General features: G+C 41.1%; 1 protein-coding gene across 7 annotated transcripts in view; it reads left to right on the top strand.

Moving 5' to 3' along the window:
• The window catches only part of PLXDC2 (plexin domain containing 2), a 287,499-nt gene that overhangs the window by 136,105 nt on the left and 127,991 nt on the right, over positions 1-23,403 (top strand). For 6 of the 7 annotated variants that reach the window (XM_087892833.1, XM_034402359.3, XM_034402358.3 and 3 more), the window contains exon 2: positions 21,258-21,469. The exons of the other annotated variant lie outside the window; for it this stretch is intronic. In XM_087892833.1, the coding sequence (XP_087748959.1) occupies positions 21,258-21,469 (212 nt within the window). The remainder of the gene's footprint in view (positions 1-21,257; positions 21,470-23,403) is intronic. 7 annotated transcript variants of the gene reach the window in all.

Genomic DNA, 23,403 nt, shown 5'->3' with positions numbered 1-23,403 from the left:
TGCACAGCAAGGAAATTCATTAATTCTATTCATTAATTTCTATTGTTATTGCCAATCACTGCAAACTATTTTAAGGATTATTTAGTCCAAAGGCAGGGCATCAGTTTTCTGACCAAATAAATACATGAAAAAAGGGGATAATGAAAACTGTAAGATGGCATTCTGTTTCTCTTTTCCAATAGTAATATTCTAATTGGATATTAGTAAGAAACAAAAATAAACCTAGCAAGCACGACCTCATTACAAAGCTGCTATTACTTTAGGTCGTTTTAAATTAAACTGCAGTATTTTTACAGCACCATCCAATAATATCTAGCATAGTTTGACCTTATTTTGAAGCACATGGATGCCAGCTTCTCTGATGTACTAGCAATACGCCATTAGAATTGACTCTGACATGATTATCTATAATAAATCTGTTATAGATTAGCAATGTGGAATTGATACATAGGGTACTAAGTTGCCTCCCACAAGGAGTCGGGGGTGTATATACATTAGTCTTAACACAATTATATTTTTCTGTAGAAATGATGTATAAGAACCATTGAATAAAAGAGGTATTACATTTTTAAAGGCACCAAATATGTTCCCATACATGATCCACAGTTATCAAGCAATGTTATTGTATAGATTGTCATTAAATAAGTGTGTGTGTGTGTGTGCACGCGCATGTGCACATAACTTTAGGTTACAGGGATTGTCTGGACAAATTCCTGAATTTTTCTTGGAAAGAGTTCAGAAGTGTTGCCCTGGTTTACTTCCTAGAGCTGAAAGAGAGTATCATCCCACTGCCTTTGTGCCTAAAGTAGGACTAGAATTCCCAGTCTCCTGGGTTCTATACTTGTGCCTAAATTTCTTACTGAATTATACCATTCAGAATATTTATGATCTCTACAGGAATTACTTGCAGGCAACTTGAATTTGTCGCATTTATAGTATATATAGGGAGGTGTCTTTGAGTTCTGGATTAGACTCTACAGTTTTTTTGGCAAGATTTTTTGGGAATTGGTTTGCCAGTGCCAGTGCCAATGCTAGGTCTGAGACTGGCTCAGAATCACCCAACAGGCTTTGTGCTTATAGTGGAACTATAACTCCCAGTTTCTAGCCGTTTGGTTTAACCGTTACACCAAACTGGCTCATATAAGCATTTAATCTCCCTCTCCCTCCTTCCCTCTCTCTCCCCTCTCTCCCTCTCCTATCCCTCTTGTTTTCCCCGTCACTTCCTCTTTTTCTCCCCCTCTGTATGTGTGTATGCAGATGAATTTTATTTACAATTCATCTGCCTGTTTACAACTCATATGAGGCTATATATTAAAACAATATAATTTGCTTAGTTTGTTTTCCAGCCCATGAAATTTGGTTGAATTTTACAGTACATAATGATAACTTAGTTTTTTTCAGTGCTGTATAATGATAAACCAAAGGTGATGACATTCTCCAACGCGCAGCTTGGAGAATCCAAAGCTTCGGGTTGTTCAGTAGTTGGATAGCCTACACTGAGTGTGTTCCTTTAAGAGATTTCTCTTCAGACACGCCCACTTGCTCAACAGAGTCCCAGTTTAGTTCACTCAGTTGAGCCTGTGACACTGTCTGAAAATTTCTCTGTTATACTACTAAACTAGTTCCAGAAGCTTTGGATTCTTCAAGTATTTTTTTCCACATTATTTCTTCTCTGCTCTTCGCTAATTACTGCCGGGGGTGAGTCTGCCTGCTGCCTCAGGCAGGCTGTTCAATAACTCTGAAGCCCGGCTAATTATCAATTCCTCAACGCCGCTGAACAGCCGCAGGCCTGTTGGTCGGTTTCCCGGCCTGCCGGCTATACCACCCTCGCAGTTTTTTGGACAATTTAAAGTTGGCGGCTGGAGATTGACGCCCTGCTCTCAGCGGCGTCTCTCTCTCCTCTTCGTTGTGAGGCTGCTCTAGCGTCGGGATCACTTCTGAGTGATCGCACGCTGTTTCTATCGCAGAGGCATCTGCGCGGGCCCCCCCCCCCACAGTCGTTAGACCATCGGAGCGCCCCTCGAACGCCGGAGCGCCCCTCAAGCGTCCCTGGATCGCCGGAGCGCTCTCCTGCCTCTGCCCAGCCCGGGAAGCGCTTTTGAGTCGTCAACGAACTCCCGTGTGTCTTGGCTGCATTCCAACTCTTCAGGGGCTTGTCGGCGGCGGCGCTTGAACAGTTTAAAAATAGCGCGCCATTTTTAGCTGCCTCAGCGCTGGGAGCTGCGCTCACTGACAGCTCGCGCTTGTTGTTCTCCTCCCCCCACAAGCCTTCCTCACAGACTGGACTTTCCTTGCCTGGCTTGTTTGAGTGCCCCTTAAGGAGGACTTATAGGAGGAACCCTCCTGTCCACGTTGTTCCCCTCTGCCTGTAGCCTTGCCTAGCGCCATTGCCCTGGCCTTAAAGGAAAGTGACTGCAACGGTTGTGGATTCTGCCTAGCAACCGCTCCGCGCAGGCGCAATTAGCTCATAGAGGCCAATCCTCTTATCTGCTGGCATTGCTGTGGTAAACTAGCTTGTCTCTGTGGAGCAATCGGCTAGTTTTTTCTCTCTGATCCTCAACCCCCCCCTTCTTCTCCTGGACTTACCTGTCAGCCTTTGGCTCGGAACATTCATCTCTGTTAATCCTCAGTTGTTTTCCTGTTTAAAAAAAAAATCTGTAAATATCTATATAACCATAAAAATATAAGATACTTACCTGAACTTCATCTTCATCCTATATAAAAAAAAAAAAAAAAAACACATTAAATTAATAATAATATTAATAAAGGAAGGAAACAAAGGTCCTAACATGGCGGAACGTGATCTCTCATCAGAACTAGAGGACAACAATAGCTCCCCAGAGCGCCCTCACGAACAGACCAAGCAACGCAAAAGGTCACGGAAACGCTCAGCACATTCGTCTTCGTCTGCTGCTCCATTCCCTAAAAAGACCAAACGTTCATCAGCTGCGGACAAGGATGCCTCCAGGAGGCACAAGGCCTTGGAGCATCAGTTTGAGAAGGCGCGCAGCCAGTCAACCCAGGCTGCATTCTCGCACTTACCGGCCCCACTCTCTCCTGTGGCTGAAGTTTCTGTCCAACCCATCCATCAAGCTGCGCAACAACCTCAACGGTCGTTACATCAGACACCGGTCATGGAAGTTTTCACTGAGGCGATTCCGACTCATTACATGGAACCAGTGGACCTTTCGTGCAACGCCTCCCTTTCTCGACGGCCTCAGCCGGAGGCAACCTTTACCCCCACGGCTGCGGGATTGCGTGCCACGGAGTCGGCCCACCCGCCCTTTCAGTATGACATTCAGCAGGTCATATCTGACACCGTTACCCGGACCCTGGCAGCAACTTCTCGGCAGGCAGCACCGTATGGGGTTTGGACTCAGCCACGTTTTCCTCCTCCTCCGCCTCTGGCCCGGGACTCGCAACCGGTCCCTATCCAGTACCAACCTAGGAGCCTGGGGTCCGGTCCTCAGTCGGACTATGGACAAGGTGGGGAGTCGTCCCCGGAGGAGGGAGAGGCTGACCCATCGGATATGGAACTATCCGATGATACAGATATGCCACCAGAACAGCCAGCCTTTTCTGGACTTTTTAGACCCTCGTTATTTAAGTCGCTCCTGCACAAGGCAAAGTTGGCCACAAATATGGCAGACCCAGCCCCTCAGGTGGATCAGCCTGGTCCCTCTCAACAACACGAGGCCTTGTTTACGGCACCTAAGGCGAAAGCGGACTTTATTCCGTGTCCACAGCTCTTTTCTGAGGTGGTCCAACGATCCTGGTCCACGCCTTCCTCCTTGCCCGCTCCTTCGGGGCTAGACAAGAAACTTTATTGTTCGGCGCCTAGTCTCCAGGACCTTCTTCAGTTGCCAACTGTAGACACACCTGTGGCCAATCTAACAGCTTCCTCTGTGATTTCCAACGATGTCGCCGACGGTTTGCGCTCTGAAGATAGGAAAGCAGAGTTTACCTTCCGGCGTACACACAATGCGGCTGCCTGGGCGGTCAAGGCAGCCACCTCGGCTTCTTTCTTCAGCCGTGCCTGCTTAATCTGGCTCCGCCAACTTCAGGAGCGCCTTCCCTCTGCAGATTCTCGACTCCGCCAAGATGTCAACAAACTGGTGGCGGCTACTGAATATACGGCTGACGCCTCGCTCAATGCCGCGAAGTTCGCCTCGCGCGCCCTGGTGTCGTCCGTCACATCTCGCCGTTTATTATGGCTTAAGAATTGGAGAGCTGATGCCAAGTCTCGATGGCGCCTCGCTTCAACTCCGTATAAAGGTTCCCGTCTTTTTGGTGACGCCTTAGACCCCATCCTTGTCGAGGACAAGGATAAACGGAAGGTAATGCCATCCTCTTATAAAAGGGCAGACCGTAAAACATCGTCCTACTCCACCAGGCAGCCCTTTCGGAATGACGCCGGACCTTCTGGGTCCTTCTCCTCAAGGCCCTATTCTCAAGGATTCGACCGTTCCTTCGATAGACCCGCCTTCAGAGACCGTGGTCGAAAGGCCCCAGCGCCCAAACGGCCTTTTCGAGGTACGGGCTCCCGTACCTTTAGAAGAGGGAAGTGACTACATCCATCTTCCCATTGGCGGCCGTCTGTCTCATTTTCTTCCCCAGTGGGAGATCTTGACAACGGACGCCTGGGTGCTCCAGACAATTCGTCTGGGCCTTACCCTGGAGTTTCGCTCCAGACCTCCCTCACACTTTGTCCAATGCCCTATTTCTCCCAACCTGGACAAGCGCCAGCTCATGGAGGCAGAAATACATCACCTGCTTCAAATCCAAGCCATCGAACCGGTTCCCCACCATCATCGCGGGACCGGCTTCTATTCAATTTTCTTCCTGGTCCCCAAATCGTCCGGGGGTCACAGGGGCATCCTAGACCTCAAGAGGCTGAACGAATTTATCGTATACCATCAGTTCAAAATGGAGTCCCTCCGATCGATTCTGGCTTCCATTCGACCAACGGACTGGATGACGTCTATCGATTTGAAAGAAGCGTATCTCCACGTACCCATACGACTGTCCCATCGTCGTTTCCTACGCTTTGCTTACAACAACAGGCATTACCAATACAGAGCAATGCCCTTCGGCCTCTCCTCCGCCCCAAGGACCTTTACGAAGCTCCTAGCAGCAGTGGCGGCCCATCTTCGTCAACATCCGGTACGGCTCCACTGCTACTTGGACGATATTCTAGTGCTCTCCCCCTCCCCGGTCCGGGCCTCTCGAGACCTGGAAGTGGTGTGTCGCTGCCTTCATCATCATGGCTTCTCCCTCAACATCCCGAAAAGCCAGTTGCAGCCCACTACTCGTATTCTTCACCTCGGGACAGTAATAGACTCAGTAAAGGGCCAGGTGTTCCTGTCACCGGACCGATGCTCCAGTCTCCAGTCATTAGCCCTTCAGGTCCTTTCCTCGCGAAGGGTGACCTTGCTGCTCCTGTCCCGCCTGCTCGGCAAAATGATATCCTGCCTGTCCGTCGTCCCTTGGGCGAGGTTTCACTCCCGCCAGCTCCAGTGGTTCCTTCTCCCCTTTCAGAGGGCCAGGAAAAGCAACTCTTCCGCGCAAGTAGCCCTCCCGCCGGAGGTCTCAGGGTCTCTCCTCTGGTGGTCCTCCCAGAGTATACAGCAGGGCTGCCACTTCCAAAACCTGCAGCGACTGGTAGTGACAACGGACGCCAGCCTGACGGGATGGGGAGGTCATCTTCTCTCTCACGTCGCCCAGGGTACATGGTCAACAGAGGAGAGTCTCAAAGGGATCAACTGGTTGGAGCTCCGGGCGATCCGCCTTTCCCTCCAACGATTCCAGCAGATTGTGTCGGGGCACCATGTCCTAATACGCACGGACAATGTAACAGCGAAGGCGCACGTGAATCGCCAGGGGGGGACCCGTTCAGGCCCGCTGATGGAGGAAGCGACCTTGCTTCTGATCTGGGCGGAGACGCATCTCTTGTCCCTCGTCGCGGAGCACATCGCCGGGACCACGAACATCACAGCGGACTGGCTCAGCAGGCAACACCTGGACCACACCGAGTGGCGTCTTCACCCGGATCTGTTCGTCGAGATAGTTCGCAGATTCGGCATGCCTCTAGTCGATCTATTTGCCAGCCGCGACAACACTCACCTTCCCAGGTTCTTCACCCGGTACCAGTGCCCTCAGGCGGAGGGAGTCGACGCCCTCGCCTCTCCCTGGCCCAGGGGTCTCCTCTATGCCTTTCCCCCTCTACCACTCCTGCCTCGTCTGATCCGCAGGATAATAGCAGACAGGGCCGACGTCGTTCTGGTCGCACCCCATTGGCCTCAGAGGTCCTGGTTTGCGGATCTGATAGGACTGTCGGTGACACGGCCATGGCGGATTCCAGGGGACAGGGTCGTCCTCAGCCAGGGGGTCATTCTGCACCCAGATCCGCAGTGGTTGCAATTGACCGCCTGGCGTTTGAGAGGATCTTGCTAAGGAGAGTCAACGTACCTAGCAATGCGATTCCCACAATTCAGGCGTCAAGACGGCCATCAACGTGCCGAATTTACAACGCAACCTGGGTTGCCTTCTGTTCCTGGTGCGCTAAATCCCATCTGGATCCAACGTCTGCTTCCGTTCCTGAAGTGTTGGGATTCCTTCAGGAGGGCATGGACAGGCACCTTGCACCTAACACCCTTCGTCGCCAGGTCGCTGCACTGAGTACTGTACTTTCGGCTTCGGCAACACTTCCTCTCTCTCAAGACCCTACGATTCGTGACTTTCTTCGAGGGGCATCTAACCTGCGCCCACCGGTTATACATCGCTACCCGACCTGGGATTTGACTCTGGTCCTTCAGGCCCTCATGCACCCTCCATTTGAGCCCCTCGCTTCCATCCGCCTCTGCTTTCTGACGCTTAAGGTGGCGTTTCTGGTCGCAATAACTTCGGCTCGTCGTATATCTGAACTCGCGGCCCTGTCCGTGAGAAGCGACCTCTGCGTCTTCCACACAAATCGCGTGGTACTAAGATTAGACCCCTCGTTCCTACCAAAAGTCAATTCCTCATTCCATCGAGCCCAGGAATTGATCCTACCGGACTTCTGCCCCGAACCTCGTCATCCTCGGGAAGCAGACTGGCACCTCTTAGATGTACGCCGAGCCCTGCACAGATATATTAAACGAACGGAGCATTTCCGAAGATCAGAATCGCTCTTCATTTCCTTTCTGCCCGCTTCAATGGGCCGGAAGGTTTCTTCAACAACAATTGGGAGATGGATTAAATCCTGCATCTCCAGGGCTTACTCAGCTCGGAACAGACCGGTTCCGCAGAGGATTCTTCCACACTCTACCAGGAGCGCCGCCACAACGGCCGCCTGGGCCACTAATGCCCCTGTCTCTGACATCTGCAGAGCGGCTACCTGGTCATCCTTAAATCCCTTCATCAGGCACTACAAGGTGGACTCCTTCGCCTCGGCGGAGGCATCCTTCGGCCGCCGAGTGCTCCAAGCTGTTTGCAACTCTTCAGACGACGTGCAGCAGCCAGTTTCCCTCCCTGTCTGAACTTGCTTGGGTAAATCCCGAAGCTTTGGATTCTCCAAGCTGCGCGTTGGAGAACGGACGTTGCTTACCTGAACGTCCCTTCTCGACGCGCAGCTGGAGAATCCAACCCACCCAGCTTGGCTGCTGAACATTCCTTTCTTACGCTCTACTGCTCCTTACTTCGTGAACAAAACTGGGACTCTGTTGAGCAAGTGGGCGTGTCTGAAGAGAAATCTCTTAAAGGAACACACTCAGTGTAGGCTATCCAACTACTGAACAACCCGAAGCTTTGGATTCTCCAGCTGCGCGTCGAGAAGGGACGTTCAGGTAAGCAACGTCCGTTTTAATAACAAGTCTACAAGGGAATGTTTTTGTTTGCTTGATAATCTAATTATCATTTTTCAGCCCTTGATTAATATGTTAGATAGAGGCTTGGTAATAATATTGTTGATTGATCAATAAATTAAAATGCCTGCTTTTAAATGTCTCAGATCAATCTGATGTTTTGAATCTGGAGAAGCCAAAAGAAATTCTTCCAGAATAATATTTTTGTGGGTTCAAGTAATGTATTAACTATATTGCTATTTTAGACTGATAAGACTAAATAAGTTTAAATATTCAAAGATTCATTGACACTGTTCTCCAATTTTAAAATTAGACTAATTGCTAATTGGCAAATAAAAGTATTTTAACATATTTGTCCACAATGCATTAAGGAAGATAAATTAAGCTTTTTCTAATTTGCATAAATAAGTAGACTTAGTATAAAGAAAATTGGGTTCCTTTCTTCATTTTCTTTCATCCAAACTTTCTGACAACCATAACTTAAACAAGCTTATGAGTAGTGGTTAATGTCAGCCTACTGGTATCCAGAATCTTTTTAAGAAAGGAACTAAGAATTTATTGGAAGTAATGTGTTCAGCAAGAGATAGCTGGTAAAATAAAGTAGCATATGAAATTGCCACTATAAGTTGTACATATTTAGCTGGATTCCGTATCAATTCATTTGTTGCGAATTGTATTTTTATATTGTTTGTATAAATACTAAGTAAATAAAAAACATTTTGGGGGAAAAATTGAGATAGGCATTCTGAGGGGAAAAAAGCATCCAACTATCTTTTAAAAAGCCAGTACATTTTAATTACAAAAAATACTGAAGAAGTAAAATGTGATTAGTGATAAAAATGTGTATCTGCATGCATAATCCCAGTACAACCAGGTGTAGAAAAAAATTCAAGAGCATAGCTGGTTATAACAATAAAAGGTAATTGAGACAGTACCAGTATTTCATGCTCTCTACATATCTTCAAGCTTTCCACAATCATTTTACTTGAGAATCAGGCCCAGAATCTTTAAGGCCTGATAACATTTTCATTGGTCCAACCCACACATATTTTCTTAAACTATATATAGTTTTTTTTAAAATCTCTTAAAGAAAACTGTTAAATAAGCTCCGATCCAGTTTACCAGTCATACATAATCTTTAATCTCATCAGAATGGAAATACTGAGCTTTTATAGGTATGCTTTTCTTTTCTTTGTAGGCAAGACTGTATAGAATGGTTTACTCATTGCAGTAAGAATTTCTGTCCCTTACCTGCACCCTAGAGATGTAGAAAAAGTATACTCCTCTTCTCCCCCCGCCTCATTTCACCTTCCTTTAGGTCAAATATGCTTGATAGATCATTTCTCAATAGGATTAAAAGGGGCGTTGAAGAGAAGTTTAAAACAGATGTTTTAAACTTCTATGGGTATCATTTAATCAGTGTATAATAATATAGTATATTGTATGTAGAAGCCTGCTCTTAAATGCAGTCAGTCTTGAATAGAACTGTGACAGTACTATTTCTATGTTGTTAATTTTTGAATGGCAGGAAGTGGTGAATCTTATGGTTGACCACCAATGGAAAGAGAGTGAGTGGACATTAGCACTCTGGTCAAACCAAATGTTATTGGCAGTGTACATGGTCTTGGAAGTGGCCTGTGGTTTTTGGAACTGTACACTAGAGAAGCGTAACTAGAAGACATGGTTAGAAGACTCTAATAAAAGAAAAATAGGAGTTTTGAACAAAATAATCCAAAACTAATAGGTAGTATCTGCCTATGTCTAATAAAAACATGCAGTTAGTCAATATGTATTTCACCCATAATCCAGTATTACTATTCTAGGTATAAGAATTGCTTAGTGACCATTTTAAATTACAATGGCATTGAAAAAAGTTACTTATGACCATTTTTCACACTTGTGACTATGGCAGCATCCCCATTGTCACATGATTTACATTTGGATGCTCGACAACTGATTCACATTTATGACTATTGCAGTGGCCTGGGGTCATGTGATCACCTTCTGCAACCTTCTGACAAGCAAAATCAATGGGAAAACAGATTCACTTAACAACCGTGTTGCTAATTTAACAACTACAGTGATTCATTTAAAAACTCTGGCAAGAAAAGTCATAAATTGGGCAAGACTCATGTAACAAAATTTTTCACCTAAAAACATTTATTTTGGGCTCAAATATGATCATAAGTTGAAGACTACCTATATTGTCATCTCATAGATTTCATGACATTAGGAATTCTCTGGCATGCTACTTGAAATTACAGGAAATAGAATTTAAAGATATAAAACAACAGATTAATACCAATTATTTCAGAATAATTTAAATATTGGGCAATATTGAGAAAATTATTAACTGTTGTAGAGTAGAATAAGCAACTCTTGAAAGCTTTTCAGATACTCTATTTGTATTTTATGCCGAACAAAATAAAGATAAGTTTATTTTGAGATTCTTTACCAAGATTTCCCTTTGTTTAGGGCTATTTTTCTCTCCATTAATCATTCACTGCTCCCTTTCATCTCCCTAAAACCAAACCTATATTCTTAAAAGGATTACTAATACAGAATTGTAAAACTTTGACGCTAAGATCTAATTATAACAACGTACTTACTTTTGATTTTAAAATCATTAAGATTACAAATGTATACAATAAACAAAGTTGCATAAAATTAATAAACACCCAAATATTTATTGTAGCCAGCAAATCAAACAATTTGGACTTTTAATATAATAAGTAATAAAGCAAGAATTTACATTATTGACTTAATTGTAGATTAAGCATTGTTTAATGAATATGTAAGTTTAGCATTTTCCCATTTTGCCCTTGCCTTGCTACTTTAGTATAAATATTGGTATTTATACTAAACTATAAATACTATAGTTTAAGATATCCTGCTATCCTGGCTTCGATAGTCAATTAAAGTTCTCTATCCATGAAATTATTTCTTTCAGATATAGAAGCTTCCAGTCTTAACATAAACATACATTTAAGTAATAATATTAATTACAACTACTACCACAACAACAGAGCTATATAGAAATACTATTAGTGCTTACCTAAACTAGAAACATAAACAATAGTGCTAATGGAAAGAGTACATTCAGTTCAGTACAATAGATTCTCAGAAGTTAGAGTGCTTACCAGAGATGGATTGATTCTGTGCTGACTTGGAATTTATGCTCTTTCTCATCTGAATCAAAATGTGCCTTGCCCAGGATACCCATTATCTAGACGCCATTGTCCCTGATCTCATTATAATAAAACTGCCTGATTTGATAAGTGTGTTTACCAGGCTTATTCTTTGTTTAGTGATAGATACAGTACAATAAACCCAACCATTTCACAGCACTCAACAAATCAGATTAGTCCAGAATCTATTCTTTACCACAAGATGTCAGAAGTTTGCTTCCAAACCTGATGGTGGCTTTAGTGGTTGAAGATGGGCTGTCAGCCAGTCTGTGGTTTGAAGCTAAGGCAAAGAAATAGAAGGAGAAGGACAGAAAAATTAAGTTAGGCAAAAGATTACCAGGCTGTTTTACATTTTTGCTGTTGTTAAAGATGGCTGATAAATTACCTTTCTTGCAGCTGAAGGATGTAAAGGAAGAAGTCTGTTGACTGTTTTTATACTGGTGAAGAAGGAAATCTCTGCCAGTTCAGCATAGCTATACACTTGTTTAAAGTGAAGATTTTGGTAAAAAGAATTAGGAACCAAAAACTCCCACCCCACTCCACTGTAGGATAATTTTATTCCTCTTCCAATGAATCAGACCACTTCCTAACCAACATGTTTTTCCTGTGAATTACTATGTATTATGTATAATAATAGCTCATTTACTTTAACCGTGACAAATAGAGAGCAAAATGTTTGGATTCTGAAGTTTCCCCATCTCATTATTTAAGAATTTTATGTTTCACTCTAAACAGTAACTGTAGATATTTCTTCTGGTATTTCCTCTTTGTTAAGGTATGTCATGGAAAATATATAGAATATTTTTAGCAGGAAAGTTTTTTGTATTCCATACGAATTATTTACCTTTCCATAGATATCTGCCCCTTTATTAAACAGGCTGCAATGCTTATGTACTGTGTATAAAAGGCTTCAGCTTGTTTTGAAAGTCCTGTGTCCCTTCAAATATTTCCTTCTCTCTTTCTCCATTGTTTTGTGACACCCTTAAGATCTTTGAGAAACTCAGGTTAAATTCCTAGCAGGAAAAGAATGAGTATGCCTGCTTTATATGAATCTCGATTAAATATTAATGCTTGATCTTGCAGAAGAATTTATAATTGAGCAATTGACTGGAAGAATCTATCTTAGTATATGTCCAGTGAGTTTAAATAAGGTTGAGTTGGCATTCTCCAGAAAATCAAGAGCAGAATAGAATTTGCATTTAAATGAAAGATTAGAGGGTTCCACTTTTTCTTAAATGGTAAATGATTCTAAAAAGGTATGGTAAACTGTCTGGTAAGCGGTCAGCTGATATTCTTATGTATATTAAATATGTGATATTGGTTTACTCTCTGCTTCTATTTTATATGGGAGCTAGAATTTATTATTTAACCTTTCTAAAGCCCACCATGATGGTGATATAATTTATGGGATTTTTTTTTCTTGTTGTCCTGGCTCTCAGAATGTAATGTCAAATCAAATGCAGTCATTTTGAGAAGCATGTTTACTCTGTTTTCCAATCCACATATCTCTCTTGTAATTCCTTGCATTTTTAAAAAAATAAATGGCAGCCCTCTAGACACCTTGTTTAATGAATTTTGAATGCCACTCTTAAGTTTTGAAAACATAAAAGAGATTTCTTATAAAATGCCCATATTTATTGTATAAACGCAATGGCATACACTTTACAAATGCAAAATTATCTTAGGCTAAATCTGAATTTATCTGTTCAAATTTATTAATTGCCATTTGTTATGAAAAAAAATCTCCATTGGGATCTCCCTTTTTAAATAAAACCAGAAGTGTTAAAAAGAGTGCCCTGTGGAAACTCAAAAATGGGGACATGAGAATCAGAAGGAGAAAACATTATGCAACAAAAAGTATTTGCGATTTCCATAAAAGTAATAATATCTTTTCTGGTGCTGATTTTTGTTACCTGGGTAAGAATATAATTGCATGAGACAGTGGCATATGCATAGACCTGAGTTATTCGCACAAGCAAAACAAACTCTGTGGTTCATTGGGAATTGTTTTATGGAGTCTACTTCAGTGCACCATATATGTACCTGGATGGATGGATTTTCTCCATTTTCTGAAGACTTTTCATAGTCCTTGTCTTATTGGCAAGGTAACAAATTTGGGACCGGAATTTCAGTCATTAAGCAATAAGGTCATTAAGCAAGGTATCATGTGGCAGATCTGATTTTACAACCATTTTTATCACAGTTGTTAAGCAAATCTCTGGGATCATTAAGTAAATCTAGATGATCCAGTTGATTTTGCTTGTAGAAAGTCAGCTAGAAAATTGCAAATTATGATCATGTGACCTCAAGGCACTTCAAGCATCATAAATGTGAACAAATAGGACATAAGTGCACAGAGCAAGTTTCAGTGACAATTGTTGGACTGAATAATTAATATTGCATATTACACCTCCTTTTGGGCTTTTCAGTTATTTATCTTATATCCTGTTTCAATAGAATTGAAGTTTCAGTTAATATATCTCAATAAGGAAATTCTGAGTTTATGGAATACTATAATCAAAACAGACTACTTGTATTTTTCGGAGTATAAGATGCATATTTTCACCACCTAAAAGTGGGTGAAAATTTAGGTGCATCTTATAGACTGAATACGGGCATTTTTGGCCTCCCGATCCCTTTGCGCATCGTGTTTTCACCCTCCCCCAATAAGCACACATTTTTCTCAAAAACGGCCATGTGGAGCACTGCAGAGTGCTTCTGGGGGCTGAGAGGGGGAAAACATGATGCGCATGGGGCGTGGGAGCCCAAAAACAGGGCCATTTTTGGCGAAAACCGGCCTTTTGGAACACCACAGAATGCTTTTAGAGGCCGAGGAGGGTGAAAATCCGACACACGGAGGCCAAAAACTATTTTTTTCTTGTTTTCCTTCTGTAAATTTAGGTGTGTCTTATAGTCCAAAAAAATATGGTATATGTGATTATCAAATTGCTGGGTTTTTTAGACACCAGATTCCACTCTGACATCACCACTCAAATATTAATAACAAAGTAAATAATTGCTTAAACCTTACAATATAATTATAACTGAACATATTTTAAACATTGGAGATGTTTTAAACACTGAACATGTTTTTAAAATCTTCTTCTTTGTGAAGCTAAAAATAAGCAGAATAATCTCACCTATTTTATATGATGCGGTCCTCTCTACTTCATTTTACATACTCACTTCACCATTCCAGTTCTCAGGACCAAAACACTTTAAAAAAGAAAAAAAAGCAGCCTCTGTTCTGTGAAGGTTTGCTTGCCTCTGGCGTAAACTATATCTTTGTTTTCAGATTCAATGTCTTTGGAATGTCCTCTTTGTTTTGTTGAAGGGGCTATCTTCCTTCTTGCTTTTAAAAAAAGCCTTTAAAACACTTTTTTCTCAACAGGCTTTTGATTATTGAAGTTGTTCCTGTTTTAATATTTTTGGTTTTAAATCTGGATTCTATTATAGTTTATTCTATAAACTCCTGAGGTTTAAGTAGTGTGCAAAACAAAACAAAAAAATAAATCCTTGTTGTCATCTGGAAACAGAGATGAATTTAGGGAATGCAAAAACAGGAGTGTTAAGTTTGGATCAATCCCTAAATCCAATTTTTATCTGTTACATCCTGTAACAATATATTGGGAGATTTCTTGTTTTCCCCAAAACAGCTGTTTATTTTTCTCTGCCAGAAAAAAATTAGCTCAAGGACCTCTACAGGAAAAAATGCTATCTATTCAAGATTTCTATTTACTAATGCTTTGTTTTGTTGTTGCTTTTGTTGCTGGTATTATTTGAAAATGGGTTTTGTAAAGTATCTGCTCCTCTGAACCAGGGGTAAAATGCTCCTGGTTCAGACTGGATCACCTGATCCGATAGCGATGGCAGCGAGTGGTTCGGAGAACCAATAGCAAAAATCCCTGCCCCCCTATGCCCAGCTGAGCCGCACGATCATCAGAGACTTTTTTTTTTTAACTTTTAAAAGCATTTTTTTCTACAACCTTCTTGGCCGAAAAAATGCTTTAAAAAGTTTTTTAAAAAGCCTCTGATGATCGCGCAGCTCAGCTGGGATCATCAGAGGCTTTTAAAAGCAATTTTTTCTGCAACCTCTTCAGCCATAGAGAAAAAAATGCCTTTAAAAGCCTCTGATGATCCCAGCTGAGTTGCCTGATTGTCAGAGGCTTCTAAAAGCATTTTTTTCTGCAACCTCTTTGGTCAGGCCCACCCAGTCACATTACCCTCCCACCAAGCCACGCCCACAGAATCGGTAGTAACAAATTTTACATTTCACCACTGCTCTGAACCATTATAATGTGCTTATCTGAAATAAAGGGGATCTTGAATTTAAGAAAATATCCCTTAACAGGAAAAGTGTGCAACTAATAAATATATGTGTGTGTATGTGAGCTCTGGTGGCTCAGCAGACTAATTAACATCCACTTACATCTGCTGCCTGCAATTACTGCAAGTTCGAATCTCACCAGGCTCAAGGTTGACTCAGCCTTCCATCCTTTCTAAGGTAGGTAAATTGAGGACCCAGTTTGTGGGGGCAATAAGCTGACTTTGTATAAATATACAAAAGTATGAAGGCTATTGCTTAACGCATTGTAAGTCGCCCTGAGTCTCCGGAGAAGGGCAGCATATAAATCAAAATTTAAAAAAAATGTGTATGTGTGTACACAATATCTACATCTCTCTCTCTCTCTCTCTCTCTCTCTCTCTCTCTCTCTCTCTCTCTCTCTCTCTCTCTCTCTCCCCCTCTCCCTCTCCCTCTCCCTCTCCCTCTCTCTCTCTCTCTCTCTCTCTCTCTCTCTCTCTCTCTCCACACACACACACACACACACACACACACACACACACATATCAGGACAAAAGAATAATATTAATTAATATAAAAAGTACTCATTAAAATTAATACTTCTATATTAAGGCAACCTATTTATAAAATTAATGTAACCCTGTCTACATATATCAAGCACACAATCACAACCATACCAAGAGAGGGTTTTTTTCTTACTTTTAGCAGAATGAGTAAAGAGAGAGAAGAAGAAAGGAAGGAAGACCTTGGATGACTATTGTAACGAACGGGGGGGGGGGAGAGTAACTATCTGGCGACAGAAAGAAAAGGGAAAAGTGAAAATTTACAAAATTTTACAAAAAAAGGATACTTTATTAGACAAATAGCTTGCTTTATGCAGTGGCTAATCCTGGTTAATCTGAGAAGCATTCATTCTTTAGAAAATTAGCATAGACTATAACTGTGCATCTTCTGCCTAGTCCAGGGATGGCTAACCTTTTTGCCGTCGCATGCCAAAAGTGGGAGGAGTGGGTGGGGGCGCGCACGCATGTACCCACACCCATAATTCAATGCACTGCGCGCAGGCCCCCCCCCCATGCTCCCCACGCTTTTGGCACTCAATGGCACAGTAGGCTTGGTTGGCCTGTTTTTTACTCTCCCTAGGCTCCAGAGCCTTTCTAGGAGCCTGGGGAGGGCAAAAACAGCCTTCCCCATCGCCTCGGAGGTCTCCAGAGCCGAAAATGGCCTGTTTGCTGACTTCTAGTCCTACCTGGCAGAGCCAGGTCTTCATGTTCCTGCAGGATAGGAAGGCAGAGGCAAATCTCACCCTACAGTGAAAGATGTCCCAAAGGACATAAAGAAGTATGTAAATATTTTTTATTGATGTCAGAATTTTCATCTTCTAAAAAAATGCTGTCTGTCTTATTTGCAGCAAAACATTTTCAAAGGATGATCTGTGTAACCTTGCTTATCAGATTATTGGATTTTAAAAACTAAGTATAGCTTTCAGCATTTCTTCCCCAACAGGAAGTTGCACCTGCTTAGTACAGGACTTAAATGGAAAGCAACCAAGGAATACCAGGGCAATAGGCTAGATTGTGAAATTGAAAAACATCCTATAACAATGCAAACTGTTTTCATATTACTGCTGAGAAAAGTATATGAATGTATCCAGGAAGCATAGCTGACTTGAAGTACATTTTATTTTTTCTATGATGCTCTGTTTGGCTTTTATACCTTTTGTGATTAATTCTATTGATGTAAGAGCAAACCAGAAAGAAATTATTGACTCTTGTGAGATGAGTTCCACCTCATCTAGTGAATGAGGTAGTGAATTATCATTCTTGATAGTAAGCACCCTCTCCTTGCTTTTATTGTCACTTATATGGGGTTCTTCAACTGAAACTTTAGCAACTCCATCTAAATCTATGTTCTAGAACTGTGATGGCGAATCTATGGCACACATGCCAGAGGTGCATGCAGCGCTCTCTCTTGACACATGAGCCATCGCCCCAGTTCAGCTCCACCACACATGCACAAGTATCTCCCGCTGATCTTCGGGTCTCTGTCGCGCATGCGCGAGCCACATGCATGGAGGCCTTGCATTCATGCACGGAGTGGCGGTGTGTGCAGCAATGGGGCACATGCATGGGGGTGGGAAGCGGGCACATGCTCAGGGGCGGGCACATGCGGGGGCCACATGCACATACATGGGGCAGGGCACGTGCGGGGAGGGCATGCACATGGACGGGGTGGGCCACATGCAGGGGTTGTGCATGCATGTGGGACATGAGGTACGTGTGGTGGACATGGGCACATGCTCAGGGCAAGGCATGTGTGTGGGAGCTGAACAGGAGGCAGGGCGCATGTGCGGGGGCCACACACGCGTTGCATTTTGGGGGGTGCTTTGGGCACTCTGTCCGAAAAAGGTTAGAACTAAACTCACCACCCAGAGCCATTTACTGAGATAAAGAAATAAATAGGTGGATATAGAAAACAGATAATGGAAGAAACAGTAACACAACAATTAAAACCTAAAAACACACAATTACAAACAGTTACATATATCTTCTTTTTGTTTTAACCAGTCTAAATAACATTGTGTCATTGCTCCTTCTACCTCCAGATTGTTGTTGAACAAATTAAGAGAGATCCCATCGTTTATTTCCATTTATGAGGATTGGTCAATTTTTTCTCTCTCATATTAGTCCTTAAATAGAAAAGAAAAAATTACAAATTTAAGCCCATATAAATGTAAACTATATATAATTATTTAATAGAATAATGGATAATGTAAAATAAATTAAATTTTAATTTAAAAGTAGAAATATAGTACAATAAATACAGTACAGAGTAACAAAAAAGTAATTTGAAGCCAAGCTGTAAAAACAGCATAAGGTAAGCAGCATGGAAGAAAACACAATTTTTTTTTAAAAAGTCACAATAATGGTAATTAAATGGAAGAACCCAAGCTTTAGCAAGAATGACTAGGGAAAACAAATTAATCATCTCTTTTCTAGTTAAAATTTATTTCACTTTCTTTGACCCTATGTGTTTTCTATTCCTATTTTAGTTTTTGCAGGAAGTGACTTGGTACAGATGCTTTTGAGGCTGAATGAGGCTTTGCCAACAGCTATTATATATTTTTAATAGCAGTTTCTTTCCATTCACCTCAGCCCCTCTGTTAAAATATTCTTTTCAAGGCTTCCTGGATGGAGTGAATTATAATAATACGTGCATTCTTGCTATAGTACTTCTCGTTGATTGCGTTGACTGCGAATAGCTGGGCTGATCAACAGCAAGGATAAGTGGTCCAGAATGCATGCAACAACTCATTCATTAATTCTGACTGGTCTCAAAATAGTAAGAAGTGGTTTGAACTGCTTCTTCACTCATTCTGTTTCTCTTTGTGTAATGTAGGGCTTCAGTCTTAATTCAGATTCAACCTAAGCGGTGAATAAAATTGCTACCTAATCACTCCTAATTTCATGCAAACCTCTCAAGGACAAATGCTGAAATCATTAGAGCAAAAAAGCAGGCTTAATTACATATTCATTATGTACCCCCTTGTTTCTAATCTTTCTTCTTCTCAAGACACTGCCCTGATATATTTGCTGTACAAAACTTCATGGTGTGTTTCCTCATGTGATGGGAAGGCACTAAAAATGCACATGTTTGACCTAGTGCTTCTAAACAGTCTACTTGCAGTATTATAAAAGCACTAGCTCAGTCCATGTAAGGTGCTAGGCAAGGTTTAATTAGACGGTGTATTTTCTTTATGACTGAATTATTCGTTAATGTCTTCTTGGCTGTTTCCAATGAAGCTGAATGACATTGCTGTGCTAATTGAGTGCTGGGTTTGAAGATATTCTCTATTAACTCTGTCAGGTCCTTTGTTAATTTCCCTACAAGCCTAAGGTCTTTCCAACAGGAAAGGCCATTTGCTGCATTTTCTTCAAAGAAAGAAAGCAAGGGGAATGAGAAGTTCAGAATTTGTACTTCAGGGAGGGGTCCTTTCAAGTTGTGGAGATTATTTGTACATAAAGGCTATACTTTCCCTGCATACTAGTCCAAATCATTCTGTGCAAAGTTTTCTTACAGTTAAATATTTTCATTTTCATTTCCTGCAGTTAAGTATTTTCAGGCTAAAATTATTTTTAAAGAATTTAATGCAAATAGCAAATTATTTTGATTGTTGAAAGCTCATTAGATTTGCTGGTGTATTATCTTATACACCCAGATTATGGAACTTCCAGTAATGCATTCAGTCCTTGTAGTCTTATTGGCGATAATTGTTGACTATTTCTTTTAGTTTAGTTTGGCTTTGTTTGTTTTGATTAAATATTTCTGACAGGGATTGCTGTAAAAGTTTGTTTATTCACTATTAAGTTTAATTTGCACTTTGCCACAAAATATAATAACAGACTGGATCTGTGATGAAATATTGTTTATTGATTCTTATACACGTCCATCCATTACATCAGTCAAAATCACACTCAGGTATGGAGAAAATTGAGCTCACTTTGATGACTATGACCAATTTCATTTATATTTGAGTAGGGATGTGATAAAGTTCAGGAATAACAGTGGTAAGTCTGTCTTCTCTAGGAATGCTTCCAATTAAACAACGTAAAGAAGAAAAAATGAATGTGATACATGTAGTTTTGTAGTGAATAGCATAAGTATATACACAATGGTGTTCAGCTCTGTTAGGGCTATCAACAGGTTCAACAGAGAGGAAACACAGGTTATGCTGTAACACTTTATGTTTGGGTATCAGAGAAGATCTATAGAAAAATATAGTCATACTTGGCTAGACATGATTATATTCTCTCTGAAACCATTGCCTGTCAATTTATGTAGATTTGAGTTGGAGAAGTTAAATTGTAGTTTACATTTCAAATTCCATCCAGATGTAGATGTTCTGAAATTTTGGATCATTTGTTCTTGGGGTAGGGAATGGGGGTAGGTTTAAAAATCAGAATGGATGCCTTAAGCCTTTCCGAGGTTTAATTCATCAATGGAACCCCTTTAAAATCCTAAATTTTCCCCATCCTAAATAGATTGGTTCTGATTCGTGGATGATTTAAGAGACAAAAAAGTTCCTTCAGATTTTTCAAGACTGCTCGTTAACTTCTTCACAATCTTTAGAAAGAAAGAAAAATGAAAAATTTGGCTCCCCCCACAATTGTGCTATTACAGTGTTATTTATCAGGAATTCTACTGGAATTTTATCAGTTGTTCTAATAATAACCATAGGCTATATTAATCTAATATGCCATTATTCAAAACTTTGGGAGTTGAATGTGTTGTGTTTTGAAACTGAGCAGAGGGTGGCTGGTGAAGCTTTCTTCAACCAGCTGAGCCTTTTAGAAGAGTTGGAGAGTGGCTGCATGATCCCAGGAAAAGATATATTTCAGTTAAGGAGGTGCCAATATTGTGTCCACTTCCAAAGTTCCACTATATATTTTCTTTAGCTTCTTTGTGGATATACTGACTCGCCTCCACTTCAGATCATCTATTCAGCTTCAAATCTGAAGTGCAGCACATTCACTGGATACCTCTCACAGACAGGAAAATGAATGCTAGTGATTGTGAAATACTAAAGACAGGATGAATAGGGAGGGAATGGAAAACTAGAGAAGGAAGATGAATGGAGTAGCAATGGGGAGTCAAACTCGCATTGTCACGGTGGCGTCACATGATGTATTGCAACTTTTTCCCCCTTCGCTAAACCAGGCGTGGGCATGGCCAGTGTGTGACGTATCCAACCCGCAGGCCGCAAGTTTGACAGCACTGGAGTAGCATATTCTGGAAAACACTGTGAGTGGCTTTCTGAAACCCTTAGCAGGATTCCAGGTTCCCACTTGTAAATAAGAAAAACAAAATACCTTTGACGTCTTTTTATCTTCATTAAGAATCCTATCTTATCTCTTTATCTGATAGGTGCATTTTATGAAATGGTTCAGAGCTTCCCTCGAGTGGAGGAAAAAGTGCATATGGACTCCTACAGATATAGCCACAGATGGAAACGACACTCGGAATTGCTCAAATCAGTGGACACCAACAGAGCCAGCATAGGACAGGACTCCTCAGAACCTGGAGGTTTTACAGATCTACTTCCTGATGACACGCATGATAACACTACGCAAATTGAGGTAGTGGGCTATTCTCTCTTGATGTTGTTGACTTCAGATAGCTGCACAGTGAGCAGTGATATAAAACCTCATTATCAACCCTTCACAGCTTTCCCATAAAGGAAAGCTGTTTATCAGCCAGCAAGTACAGGCATTTCAAAACATTATATACCAGAGCAGGCAGCTGGCCCAATCAGATACTATCTTAAGGATGCATAGACAGTAGATAATGCAACGCCAGGGGTATAGCTTTTCATTACAGCAATGTTCTCATCTCAACTGATTAAGTTAGTTCATTCCTGTGTCACACAAACTCAGTCCATCACACATAAACAAAGATATATAGAGAAAAGGAGGAAGACCTTATCCATAAACCAAAGTCTTAATACATGTTATGAATTCTTTTTTCTTTCTATATGCCCAGTGAGTCAGAAAGAGCAGGTTAATGTGTGCAACTTACAAAAAACTCTGAGATGTACAATAATTTCTGGGCACCAACAAGCTTTTGCTCTCTTATTATATTCACTTGGTTCTGGTGCTTTATCCTTTTCTGAAGGTTTAACTGCAAAATAAAGAATCTCACGAATATTTAAATCGCTTCCATTATACTTATTGTACATCCATGGATGTCAACTTTCATGTCTTAGAAATTCCAGAACAAATAGAACTTGAAGTAGAAATGTGTATAAACATTATGCTCTTATGCATGCACATGTGTGTGTTTATTCATAGTAAATGTCTTTTTATAATAACCAGTATTTATCCTATAGATTTAAGCTCATCAGTAGTTTTGCAAAGACATAATTAATTTCAGCTGCTCTCCTTTCTCATATTTAATGTTTCTATGAAATGAGATTCATGAGAATCAACTCTTGGTATAATGCAATGCAATATAATATTATTTGGAAAACTATTTCAAATTTCTGGTAACTCTTCTCCATTCCCTGGCTTCATTATCATGGTTACTTTTCCTTTCTTATTTTTTTGTTTCCAGTTATTATTAGAATCTAATGTAATTAGGAATTACATTACATTTGCTTAATGAAATGTGAGGGTTTTTTTTAAAGTTTCAAGAAAATACAATTATAATTTGTTCGTCATTGCAATTGCTGCTCTGTAGCATCTAAATTAATTTCCTATCACCATGTTGGTTTGGTTCAGGGGTGGGTTCTACTTATCTTTACTACCGGTTCGCAGCAGAGTCGCACGCAAGCGCAGAAGCTTCTGCGCAGAAGCAGAAGCATTTTGGTGACATCAGGGTTGGTGGGCAGAGCCACCTGCTGGTTTTACTATCGGTTCTATAGAACCAGTGCAAACCAGGGGCAACCCACCACTGGTTTGGTTAATCCATACAGTTCCATGAACTGATTTCTGATTCCATTTGCAATACACAAAACTTTGCATTGTATTTTAACAAGCTATCTGTCAATGCTATACCTAAAACCATATAGAGTAGTCAATCTAGAACCACTTTTGGAACCAGAATGTATACTGCTAACAAGATGGTTGTTAAATGAATTGCGCCTCATTTTACAACAGTTGTCAAGTAAACCTCATTTTACAACAGTTGTCAAGCCAATCTTCCTTCATTGACTTTGCTTGTCACAAGCCAGTTGAGAAAGTTACAGATCAAAACACTAGGATGCTGCAACTGTTGTAAATATATGCCAATTGTCAAGTGCCTGAATTTTGATCACATGATCAAAAACAGTGCGATTCTGGCACTGATGATGTTACCTACTTGGGTAATGAAACATCTGCAAGCAAACAGCCTCAGAGAGCACCAAGAACTCCAGAGTTCAGCTCTGAGTTACATATACTCTTATTTTATATAGTTGTCAATCCAAAGATTGAGATTGCTGCTAGAAGCTGGACAGCATATAATTTATTACTATTATATTCCCAAAAATGTGAAATCATATTTTATAATTTTTCAAAATGTTCCAATGAGTCAT

This window comes from Pantherophis guttatus, chromosome 4, assembly GCF_059756535.1.
Source record: "Pantherophis guttatus breed Tessera chromosome 4, ASM5975653v1, whole genome shotgun sequence".
NCBI lineage: Eukaryota > Metazoa > Chordata > Lepidosauria > Squamata > Colubridae > Pantherophis > Pantherophis guttatus.
Note: the sequence above shows the minus strand (reverse complement) of the source record. Positions and strands in the feature narration are given on the sequence as shown.